Below are 13000 nucleotides of genomic sequence, written 5' to 3'. Positions count from 1 at the left end.
TGGGGGCATTTGGCTTCGGAGGAAGTATTTTGGGAGCCATTCTGGCACTGTACGAGGGGCCAGCAGCGAGAGTGAGACATCAGGGGTTTCCATCGGAGCTCAGACACAAAGAGCAGACACACAAAGTGGCCCTGTATGCGGATGATGTGATCCTGACATTATCCCAGCCTCTTATCTCTCTACCCAATGTGTTCTCAATCCTGGGGAGATTTAATCAAATTTCGGGTTTCAAAATTAACCAGGCCAAATCAGAAGCTCTCAATCTAAATTTATCCAAATCAACAGAAAAACTAATTGGACTCAATTTTAACTTTAAATGGCAGCCCTCCACGATTAAATATTTAGGGGTAAATCTCACGAAAGATTATAAGACCTTATATAAGGCAAATTACCCACAGTTGTTTAAGACTTTAAAAGAGGACCTACGGCGATGGGCAGAATATGGCATCTCGTGGATAGGCAGGATTCAAAGCGTAAAAATGAATCTGCTCCCACGGGTGCTATATCTCTTTCAGACCCTCCCGATACCCCTGCCAAAAGATGAGATCCTCTCATTACAGTCCGCAATAACAAAATTTATCTGGAACAAAAAAAGCCCCAGAATTAAGAAAGATATCTTGAGGAGGCCGACCTCAAGAGGAGGGCTGGGGGTGCCGTGCCTGCTTGCCTATTACGAAGCAGCTCAGCTAACGCAGATTCTGCAGTGGCACACAGACCCGACCCTTAGGAGATGGGTGGCACTGGAGAAGGAGTGTTGCGCTCCGGTTGAGTTGAAAAACCTGATATGGCTACCAAGGAACAGCCATATACGGATGCAAACACCACTGCAGGCTATAAAAAATTCCCTAAAAGTATGGGAGGCAACCAAATTTAGATGTTCTCTCACATCACAGCACTCACTGATGACCCCCATCTGGGGTAACCCAGATTTCGCTCCAGGCCTAGATAGGGCTCATTTTGCAAATTGGATTCAGGCAGGCTATCTCCAATTGTATGATCTGGAGGGCAGGGATGTAATCAAATCCTTTGCTCATGTAAAAGAGGAACAAAACATTCCAAACTCTGAATTGTTTAGATATCTACAGATCAGGGCCTTCTATAACAAGAACCCTATTCGGCCGCGGAGAACAAATTTTCGAGCAGATGTGTGCCAGACAATCGGACACAAGGGGACTAACCTCTCGAATGTACAAGGAAGTAATCTGTCCCAAGACAACAGACGCTCCCAGACTTAAATACATGAGGCAATGGGAAACAGACTTAGGAGATACATTAGAGGACGACGATTGGGACAGGATCCTACAGGCAGCGGCGAAGAGCTCTATCTGTACCACGCTAAGGGAGAACGCCTATAAAGTCCTGATGCGTTGGTACTATACCCCAACAAAACTCTCTAAATTCGTCAAAGGCTATTCTCCGCTCTGCCCCAAGCAGTGTGGAGAAAGAGCAGACTTGCACCACATGCTGTGGTCCTGCACTAAGGTGGCCCCGATCTGGGGAGAGATTCGGGAATGGCTGCAACGGCTAACTGAGCTCGAGGTCCCCCTAGATCCATGGCTGTTCTTGTTAGGACGACGGGTCCGGGGGTTCTCGACTCGCAACGCACAAATTAATTGCACACTTTGCCACGGCCACCAGATGCGAGATCGCAGCACTGTGGAAGCAACCAGAGATCCCGATTATACCCAAAATCAGAAACAGAATTTGGTTCGTCTGCCGGATGGAACAGTTGACATGTCTGGTCAACGACACCGGCACAAATTTCCTAAAAGTCTGGTCACCCTGGTTGGCACAGACAGACATCCCAGGGATAGACGGAACCAACATACTGCAATAATAGCAAGAAAGGCGTTCTCCGGTAGCAAAATGGATCATAGACATTAGAGCAGACGACTGTACTTACCTGTATTGAAGCCCAACTTGGAGAGAAAGAGCTAGGCCAAAGTCACTCCCACAACGGGGATCCCTTCAACAGCTACGGAGGATCAACTAGAAGAGCAACTAACGCCCCAGTCGCCACCCCACCCCTCCACCCCCCACCCCCCCCTCTTCCTAACCCTACCCTTCCCCTCTCCCCAGGTTCGTCTTGTGCGTCATGTCATTTAATGTATGTTGCTTGGAGGAGAAAAACGGAAATAAGGTGATTCTTTGTAAGCCAGTGGACTGTGTTACCATATTTGTATTGTCTCACCCAATAAAATGAAAGTTACAAAAAAAAAAGTGTCCGGGTGGGATCGCCCTGGGCCGCTGCGGAGGCGAGAGAGTGACTGCTGCCTCGTGTGGATCCTTTGCGAAGAGTGTAGCAGCTCCGGGTACCGGAGTACCCGGCAGGTATTTCAACAAGTGCACCAACGGTACCATCCATTTATTCGGGACACAGTGGCTGCGCAGTCACCCTTACACATACGTGCTCACACACATTTGGCTCATTGGTGAGCTGGAGGACTTATCCCTTGGGGATTGGACACGGGTGGGATCACCCGGTGGAGGGGACGGGGAGTGTTGGCGTCCACCGTGACGCGGTATAGAGTGTCTCCGGAAGGAGGGTTGCTATATATATGTATGTCAAATGAGGTTTATATGCAAGTAAAGACAGTTGGTTACAGTATTAGGCTGTGTGGTCGTAATTACTGTATATACGTCCTGCGAAGATCCACTCCCCCACTGGCGGGAGCTGTCGCAGGTGGAGGCGCTCCACCCATTATAAGTTATTACATGAGTACCCCAGGCTCTCCGTGGCAGAGACTTAGGCCCTGTGAGCCTACAGGTGATACAGCACATAGTAGCGGCCTGCAAGCGATAGGAAGCAGGGCTACACCGGTATACAGACTTGAGTGGCAGTTAAAGTGGGATCGCAGTGCGATACCTGGTATCAGAGCTTAATTAATCTTTCCCTTAGTGCATACCTTTGTGCCATATAGAGGATAGCAAACCAATTCCAAATATATGTTTTAACAGGCTTCTGGATAATCATTTCAAATCTATGTGCTTTCAAATGTGAATTATCCATGAGATTGTAACATTTAGATGAGTACAGAATTTCATTGTTATTCCAGTAACTATATTAAAATATTATACGTGTAATTTTACATGTGTCACTTTAAAACATGGTTATACTATGAATATCTGATTTTACTTATCAATAATAAATGGAACCGCTCATTGAAAATATGATTTAAAGGTAGACCACAATCCTCACAAATGTAAATGTGTCCTTCTACACTAATAGAGCCACATAAAAGAAAATCTAAAATGGAATGTTTGAGATAGTCTTTATTGTTGGGAATCCTTGAAGAGCCATATCTGATTTGTGATCTTATACAAAACTGAAGTCTATTGTGGTTCAGTGTTATTCCTTCTGTACTGTCTGTAGATCATTTTTGAAGATCAGTATTCTATTACCCCCTTTTTTCAACACCTGGGGATTTGCATAGCTGCACACCATTTTTTATGTTTCTCCATGGAAATTATTAAATAACACTAAGCGGAAGTCACATTGTATCCCAACTTTTTAATAGCGTAAATTAACTAGTCAAGCCCTGAAAGATTAATCAATTTAATGATTCTATATTTGCAACGTTGATTAGAAAATCTATTTAAAAAGACATTTCTGACATCTAGAGAGAAGCTAGTTTTGGCATTATGTCTTGTCAAACGGGAGGAAATTGAATATAGAGATGATTTGTCATGTTGCAGTTATCACTTTAGCAATATCAGAAAAGGAAGAGTGAAGACATTTATTTAGTCTGGAGTGTTGTGTTCACTTCAAAATGGATGAGATAGTACAAGAAATACATCAAGACCCATAATTACCAAACAGTGCTACTCCATATAACACCTTACAGGAAATATGCCCTGTATGGCATATTCGAGTAAAAGTTTGGGCCTTAAGGTGTTTTCTGGCATGGTAGATCATGGCCATAAACATACAAACAGATGTCTGTGCAGTGCTCCAGCATATAGTAAAAAAGATGTGTCAAAAGGTGACAATAAACATGCTTTTTTTTTTTTTTTTTTCCAAAGGTCTAAGTTGAATTGTTTTCTCATGCAGTAGTGTTGAACAAAAATAATAAAAAAAAAAAGTTTTATCTTAACAAACTTCATTATTTTGAAAGACAAGTGAAAGATCTGAGAAATATACAGATGCAGCGGCTGTTATCCGAACCTGGGTACATTTTGCGTTGTGCCGCGTGTAGGCTGCGATATATTCACAAGTTTGCCGCTGCAGACATAATGGCCCATTGGATTAACACAGCAGGAGTCCCTGCTGTGTGAGTCCTACCGGGGTCTGCCTGTCTGTAATAGATGCACAGTAAGAGGCTGAATCAGTCACTTTATTTAATTTTAAACATTACAGTATTGTAGCAGGGGGTCTCCGGAGCTGAACCGCATTTGTTTCAAGTCTGGGGACCCCCTGCTTCCCGAGATACAGGCCCCGTTATGGGGTGCCGGTATCTCCTATGCATTGAAATGTCCCGATCACGTGACGCGAGACGGGGCCTGTATCTCGGTAAGCAGGGGGTACCCATACTTGAAATCAATGCGGTTCAGCTCCGGAGACGCCCTGCTACAATACTGTTATGTTTAAAATTAAATAAACCCCCCCGCGATCGCCTGTGAGAGGCGCGCAGTAGAATGACTGATTCAGCCTATGTCTTACTGTCTATTACAGAAAGGCACACCCCGGTAGGACTGGGCTTCACTCATTCCAGCCAACCGGAAGCCCAAATATCATTGGGACTTTTTTTTTGTGACTTAATACTGTAGCTATGCTGAAAATAGATAGCATAGTTAGGCTCAAGAGGTCACAATTCAAATAATATAAGATCGTTTTCAAATGCATTATCTACTTTGATAATTGCAATGCTTTATATTAATAACCGCAACACATTCTTAGTGATTAGAAAGTTGTTTTAGGACATGACACTGCAAGCTTATCTCATACAAAAGCAATCTCTTAGTTTTTTCTTTTGTGTTATGAGGCTCTTGAACATTTGTGAATGTCTGATCTGATAACACTCCTACCTGCAGGCTGTTAAAAATGATGAATAGGACCAACATCCAGAGGTATCTGTAGGCCATGTGCAGTCCTCCCCAAAGCCAGGTAACAGAAATGAGAGCGAAGAGGTACAATATCAGTGGGATCTCTGGAAACAAGAATGTGGTAGTTGTTAACAAACACATGAATTGGAATTGATTGCACAGTATGTAAATAAAACAGTTCCGTTAAGTCAGTTATACCTATCGTTTAGCTACAAAATAATATATCCTTGCAATCAAAAAGAACAAAAAAATGTGAGAAACTCCAAGATACTAAAAGCAAAGTTAAGAAAACCATATTACAGACATTCCCCCCACCCCCCCAATTAAAAGGTTATAAGAAGGCAGTTATTCAAATGAAGCTATCATATAACAGAGTTTTGAAGCTGTAGTGGGTGGAGAGAAATATAAGTATTTTCTTATTGAAATAGTGGGATGTATATGGAATAGTGACCCAACAGGGAGAGAGAGGTAGATACATTCAATAACTTCAGAATTGCATGAGGAATCTTATACATTAGGGTGTTTCCCTGGGACCCTGGGATTCCGTGAGAGGATTACAAGGGCGCCTCGGATTTCCCTGATCCCAGAGAGCAGGGAGAAAGCATGGCAGTTGCTAGGGGGCTCAGCAGTCCCACCCTGATTTGCTGCTGCTGGGAAATGCAGCCAATCAGGAGGTGGTGTCAGGAGCCTGACATGTGTGGCCAAGCAGAGGAACAAGCAGCAGTATGGACAGGAGAGGGGTGAGGCTGTGTGTCTGTATGTCCTGTGTGTGTTTGCTCTGGTGTGTGTGTGTGTGTGTGTGTGTGTGTGTGTGTGTGTGTGTGTGTTCTGTCCTGTGTGTGTGTGTGTGTGGGTGTGTTTTCTGTGACAGTACTGTTGGTGTGTGTGCATTTTCTGTGACTGTGCTGTTGGTGTGTGTATCTTTTCCGTCACTGTCCTGTTGGTGTGTGTGTCTTTTCTGTGACCAGTGCCACGAACAGGGGGGGAGAGCTGGGACAAATTTCTGGGCCCGATGGCTGAGGGGGGCCTGTCGGCTGAAGAGGTTGGGCCCAACTTCTGTATCCAGCTGCTGGACTTCTGATTGCTGCCGTCAGGCCCCAGCTGCTGCCTTATACTTCCCACACCGGGCCTCTCTGTCCCGCAAGTGCGTGCTGGAAGCTAGGCAGTTCGTAGGTCTGGCCCAGCTTCAAGTACGCACCGGCAGGAGAGAGAGGCAGGTCTGGCGTGGGAGAGAGGCCCGGCATGGGAAGAGATAGGCAGCAGCTGGGGAGAGCCGGGGCTCGGCAGTGACAACCAGAGATAAGTGGTAAGGGTGTGGTGTTTGTATCTGGTGGGGGTGTGGGGGGTTAGTGGTTGTATCTGGGAGGTTAGTGGTGTTTGTATCTGGGGGGGGGGGGGGTAGTGGTGTTTGAATCTGGGGAAGTAGTGGTGTCTGTATTTGGGGGGAGGTAGTGGTGTCTGTATTTTGGGGAAAGTGGTGGTGTCTGTATTTTGGGGCAGTAGTGGTGTCTGTATTTGGGGGGTGTGGTATCTGTATTTTGGGGGTAGTGGTGTCTTTATTTTTGGGGGGAGTAGTGGTATCTGTATTTGAGGGGGTAGTGGTGTCTGTATTTCGTGGGGGGGAGTTAATGGTGTTTTTATCTGGGGACTAGCGTTGGTTTGTATTGGGGGGGTATTGTGTGTGTACTGTGCGGGATAATTAATGGTGGGGGGAATTCTATGGGTATTGGGGGAAAAATTTGGTATATGTGTGGCCAGTGAGTGAGAGACAGAGGAAGGAGAGAAATACCGATGTGAAGGGGGGGGGGGGGGTTCAAAACGAAAGTCCTGGAGCCTGGGAAATCTGTTGGTGGCCCTGTCTGTGACTGTAACGTTGGTGTGTGTTCCGTGACTGTCCTGTTGGTGTGTGTGTTATCTGTGACGCTTTGTTTGTCTCCTGTGACTGTCTGTCTATGTGGCTCTGTGTCTGTTTCCTGTGACTCTGTCTCCCTGTCCCATATTTTCTGTGACCCTGTCCTATTGTAGAGCTGCTTCAACAACTGAGCACTGTGATAAGGGGTGCCTTGAGAGAAAAAAGGTTGAAAACCACTGCATTAGGAAGTACTGTGTATACTGTAGTCAGCGGCGGATTTCAAAATCCGCTGCCCCTAGGCACTTACATATGCCAGCCGCCTCCTTTCTACCGCCCTCCTCATCCTTCTGATTCGCAGTGTCAAATGACGCCGCGGACATCACCAAAGTGACGTCAGATTGTGTTTAGATGCCATGGTAATGCACCGTCATGACGTCATTTGACGCCGGAAGGTCACGTTGCCATGGCAACGAGACGCCGTGTGGCGCCACGTTGTTGACGTCTGCGGCGTCATTTGACACTGCGAATCAGAAGGATGAGGAGGATGGTAGAGAGGAGGCGGCTGGCATATGTAAGTGACCGCATCAGGCCCGGATGGGCCATAGAGTGCGGCAAATGCATATGGAGGCAGACATTTTTGCCGCCCTAGGCCTGGGCATAGCAGGCCTAATAGGAAATCTGCCACTGACTGTACTGTAACAAAAACCTGAAATCAACTAAGTAGATTGTGGCACAAAATATCAAAGTGTCCTTGCTGCACACTGCTACAAGAATGAGCAGACAAAATATCATCAGATTTGTCAAAGGAAAAAGACAAACAGAGAGAGCTATTTTTTTCTTTACCAATTGTTCCAGCCCCTCCCCCAGTTTTGAAGCCTGGATAAACAGATTAGTATAAATCGCATTCCGTTTTGAAATCAGTACATTTCATTGGACAAATATGTAAGTTCAAAAAAAGGTCCTTAACTCAAGCAATGATACAAAAGTGTACTGTCTGTACTCTTTAATTTTATGTACAAGATGAGGGGATTGCATGTTAGCAGGTATCACATCCTATGTTAAATCTAAATTTACACAGGAATAATGTAACTTGGCAGCATTTTATTTAGCCAAAAGTTACAAACATGACACATTGCAGTTGCTTTTTTATTTGAATTGATAAAACAGCAATTAAATATAAACAGAATGAACACAGAAGCCATCAACAGTAATGCTTCTAAATGTAATATGTGGTTTTGATTAACTAAAAAGTCTCAAATAATGGAAGACAACATGTACTGTACACAGGTTTCCACAAACGCACAGGAGTATTTCCTATTAAATGTGGGTATTTGTGCCCTGGTTTTTAATTAGTGGCCTATTTCAGAACATGGAAATCTATTATTAGATCATTCAGCTGTCTGGCATCCATTCTTAAACCACTTCAGTTCTGGAAGGGCTTAACAAGTAGGTCATAAAAGCACTGGCCAGTGCAATACACAGGTTGAAGAATGCAGTCAACAAACTAAGAAAATGTGCTGCTTTTCCATGCACCTTCGCCAGTGCCATATAAGATCAATGACACCGAGCTTCGTTCTAAATGTGTAGCTGGCACCTGCTGTTAAAATATGTTTAATTGGTTGCTAAGTTTAATGTTCATGGTTTGTATTTATCCGTCTTACCCTATGTGTTATGTTTTGTAGCAGTTACTCATTAGGTACTTTCATAACAAGTTATTCATTCAGATTTAGTAAACAGTGCTAAGCTGTAAGGCATTCAGAAAATATGACTCTGAGCATTTATTTTTTTAAATGTTTATTTTCATTTATTTATTTATGTACTTTTATTTTAACCAGCATGTTGCGTTTTTTCAATTCCAAACTGCAGTGCTTTGCAGTGATACATACAGCTGTGGCCTCTATTCTGTAATGTGCTAATAGCACTGATCAGGCACTACCACACAGAAAGTCAGCACTTACAATACTTCAATGGGTGCGATAGCGCAGGATCACAGTTTACAGAATAAGCTACAAATGCGTCATACCTGCTAACACGTTAACTAGGTACCCAACTGAGAACTTGGCCTCAGAAGTATTGTTGCCCGATATGTTTCTCATGGCTAGTTTCAAAAGTCGTTTATCGTTAGGGTGGAATCGTTTTAACAGAAAAGGATACTTTGATACATGTAGGGAGTGAATGAGCGGTGGAAGGATTACGTTGGACAGGGGGGATTTCATTACTGTTGGGTTTTCAGGCTTCCCCAGTGGGTCACGTTGTGTCATTTACCTGCTAAAACATGTTGAAATTCAGAATAGAGACACTACAAAATCTGAGTGTCACATTTTATTTGGCTCTGCAATTAATACAAGAAAGTTGTGTCCCTATGTAGAAATTATACTTCACGCATTTGTACAGATATTTGACTCTTCAATAAACATTTTTTAATTTTTTTTTATGGATAACACAATATGCTTCCTTTATATGTTGTGTTGCATTAATATTTTTTATCACTTCATCAAAGCTCATACATTTGCATGCTGTTAAACTTCAGTATTGAACTTAATTGGATTTGTAGAACCAATCAGTCTAGTTAAATCAGCTATTTTTTTTAACTATATTGAATTTCTAGCTTTCCCAACCAGCTATTTTCTTAGCTCAGAGACAGTTAAATTTGCAAATGAGCTCATATTCCAAAGTTTGCTCCATAGTTCAACTCTAACGTGTGAATGAACTGCAACGTTTCCGTAGTTTGGATTTTTAAATTCCCGGATCAGGCCTTGCTGTTGGGGTCCTGGGTCACATCATGGAACGGGGCCCCAAACAGATCTGTCAAGCGGAGGCAGTCGCGGGCTGATCTCTCAAATTAGGGGGCCTGCAAGTATTATTGGCATCACATGGGCGAGACAAACTGGGCAAGCCCCCTTTGTGCATTATTTCCCCCCTCCACCGCATGTTCAATGCTGTAATGTGTCTAATTTTGTTCAACAAGACTAATCACTGTGTATGATCCTGAAATCAGAATACCTCACATGTTTTTAGTTAGAAGCAGGATGTTCACACTGTACTGTACCTGTGGCATTGATCCTTCCTCTAAACACATCATCATACGCTTTCCACTGTTGTGTCACCTGGTACGCATGGATGAATACCACAAATACCACCACAAGGCAAACTAATGGCACCAGAGCAGCAGTGAAAAGAGCAGCATAGATATTTGGTATGAAACACCTGTAACAATAAAAGGCAACACAAACAGTCATATGCTAAAAAGTTTACACACCATTTTGTTTCATGAGTCTTTTTAAACCTTTCCCCCCTAATTGTTAATATACCAGCTTTCCCCCACTTTTTCATAAGCATTTTTTTTAAATAATACTAGCCCACAATGTCACTTATTTTGGGCCAGGTGCTGATTAGAAGACTCAAAGTTTGCATTTTTTTACTTTATTTTCATGTTTGTTTCCGTTACTTTGCTAAATGGAGTTACTTCAATATTTTCGAAAGAAATATAGAAACTCACACAACTTTTCTAGAAAACGTAACACAGATGGTTGTCATGGCCTTTTGCTAAGCGCTTCCTGTTAGACCTCAGAAAATAATCACACCTTGAGGCTATTCTTAGCACGTGTTTCTATTATTATTTTTCATGTTATTAAAGAGGCATCAAAGCTTTTTTTTTAGCGTTACTTTTTTAATCATAGGATTGAAGCAGGGGGTATCCAGAGCTGAACCCCATTAATTTCAGCTCCGGAGACCCCTTCTTCCAGAGATACGTACCTCCATATGAGCTGCTCTTGTTCGCAAGCAGGGATCACATATTTGCTGCTTTTCTAAGCTCCCACACCCTGCGGGCCAATAGGAAGCTGTGACATCATCCGATGCGGCTTCCTATTGGCCCATGTGATGTGGGAGCTTTAAAAAGCTGAGAGATACCAGCATCGCCTATGGCGGTTAATATCTCTGGAAGCAGGGGTTCATGGAGCTGAAATTAATGGGGTTCAGCTCTGGAAACCCCGTGCTTCAATCCTGTATAAAAAAATGCAAAAGAATATGCCCGCTTGGATTGCTCCTTCAAGCATTATGTAACTTTTAAATGTATCTACAAGCAATATCCCCTGCATCAAGAATTCGTGTTACTGTATATTATAGGCTAAAGCAGTAAAATTCAGGGCATTATTGAAAACCCTGCTCTCTGATTGGTTAAAATTCCGGGCATTATCCATAGTAATGCCCTGAATTTCAGCAGCTTGCAAAATGCAGTTTTCAATCTGTTTATTTCCAGCCAATCAGCTTTCAGAACAGCTGAGACAGGGTAGGGGATTGGTTTGAATTAAGTAAAAGCTCTGAGACATGGCAGGGGATTGGTCAAAAAGTATCAGCCACGGGTTGACTCCTCCCCCCCCCCCCCCCCGAGCTGACAGATTTTCTGAGCAGATTCAGTTGAATTGGGGGGGGGGGGGGGGAGAGACTGAAAAGAAGTAAGTGTGGTGTGTATAGAGGTGCAGTGGTGTGTGTGTGGGGGGGGGGGATTGGGTGTAGAGGCGCTGCGTTGTGCTATGTTGTGTGTAGAGCTGGGGGGGAGAGTGCAAAGTTTAGTAAGTGGATGCATTTTGTATTGTGGCTGCAGTGTGTGTGTGTGTTGTGCTGTTGTATGTGTAGCAGCAGTTTGTGTGAGTGTAGAGCTGGTGTGTGTGTGTGTGTGTGTGTGTGTATAGAGCTCCAGTGTGTGTGTGTGTGTGTGTGTGTGTGTGTGTGTGTGTGTGTGTGTGTGTGTGTGTCAGTAGCAGTGTTTATGTGTGTAGCATGTGTGTGTAGCAGCAGAGGTTGTGTGTGTGTAGAGCTGCTGCTGTGTGTGTAGAGGTGCTGTGTAGTGAGTGTAGATGAGGTGCTGTGTTGTGTGTCTAGAGCTCCAGTGTATGTGTGTGTAGAGGCACTGTGTTGTGTGTGGTGTGCTGTTTTGTGTGTAGCAGCAGTTTGTGTGTGAGCTGCTGTGTGTGTGTGTGTTTGTGTGTGTGTGTGTACACAGAGGGGGCGGCAGTGTGTGGATATAGATATCTGCAGTGTAAGAGTATACTGTATAGAGGTGGTTCCATGTATTTACCATTTTATTTGAATAAAAAAATCTATTTAACTATACAAAAGTGTCTATTATTTATGAAATAAGCCTACACTTACTGTAGCATGTAGTTCCTCGCGGAGAACGGAGCACAGCAAAGCCAAAATAAGGGGGCTAGATACCGATGTATAGATAAAAATCCTTTATTCCATGGTAGACATCATGGCATGGGATGTAAAAGCCTCTTACGCGTTTCGGGCCGTCGCCCTTTGTCAAAGAGAATGTTTCACAGACCGCGTCTGCAGCAGCTGATATAGGAGTCCCTCCAATTCCAGCTGATTTGTGACGTACATGATTGGTGGCGCGAGATCGTCAGAATACGATCCGATTGGCTCAGACACTAGACCAATGGAATCAGTGCCCAGGTGATGACACGTTCAAGCCGGGGAGGGAGGGAGATGTCCTAAATCAGAAGCGCAGCCAGTGTATGCTGAAATACAACAGCATGCACTGAAAGAACTAAATTAGCTGTTAAAAAGAACACATAAACAACATTTAAAAGCAATCTAATAGACTGTTCTGGTGGGATGGATGATCTCAATGATTCTAATGTATCTGTATATACATATAATAATATGGATATTCCAGGACGCATAGTATAGCCTGATGTGTATAACGGAGGAAGATACAGTAGATATATGTATTCATTAGGCCTATGGAAAAATATATAATATGAAAATATAATATATCGATAAGTAATTCTCAGGCATAATTCATAACTATCTTAAATTCAACCAAAGACCGTTCATATAATAGGGATAGTCATACAGAAAAGAAAGACAATGTATGTGTATAATAAAGTGAACCAATTAATATCAATATCCCAACAATGAGAAGGGAAGGATGGGAAAAAAGGGGGAGGGGGGGGAAAGGGGGAGGTGGAGTGGGGGGGAGGGGTGAGGGGGGGGGGGAAGGAAAGGTAGGAGGGAGAGAAAGGAAACATGAACAATATCATATTGAGTATTATCACATATCATAAGAAGTTCATTTGAGGAAATGTTTCAATTCCC

General features: G+C 43.5%; 1 protein-coding gene across 5 annotated transcripts in view; it reads right to left on the bottom strand.

Moving 5' to 3' along the window:
• ADGRV1 (adhesion G protein-coupled receptor V1) overlaps positions 1-13000 on the bottom strand; it is a 527599-nt gene that overhangs the window by 25319 nt on the left and 489280 nt on the right. For all 5 annotated transcript variants that reach the window (XM_075593091.1, XM_075593079.1, XM_075593082.1 and 2 more), the window contains 2 exons: positions 9945-10102; positions 5026-5147 (listed from right to left, as the gene is read on the bottom strand). In XM_075593091.1, coding sequence (XP_075449206.1) covers positions 5026-5147; positions 9945-10102 — 280 coding nt within the window. The remainder of the gene's footprint in view (positions 1-5025; positions 5148-9944; positions 10103-13000) is intronic.

This window comes from Ascaphus truei, chromosome 1 (assembly GCF_040206685.1).
Source record: "Ascaphus truei isolate aAscTru1 chromosome 1, aAscTru1.hap1, whole genome shotgun sequence".
NCBI lineage: Eukaryota > Metazoa > Chordata > Amphibia > Anura > Ascaphidae > Ascaphus > Ascaphus truei.
The sequence above is the reverse complement of the archived record's forward strand: the minus strand, read 5'-3'. Positions and strand labels throughout refer to the sequence as shown.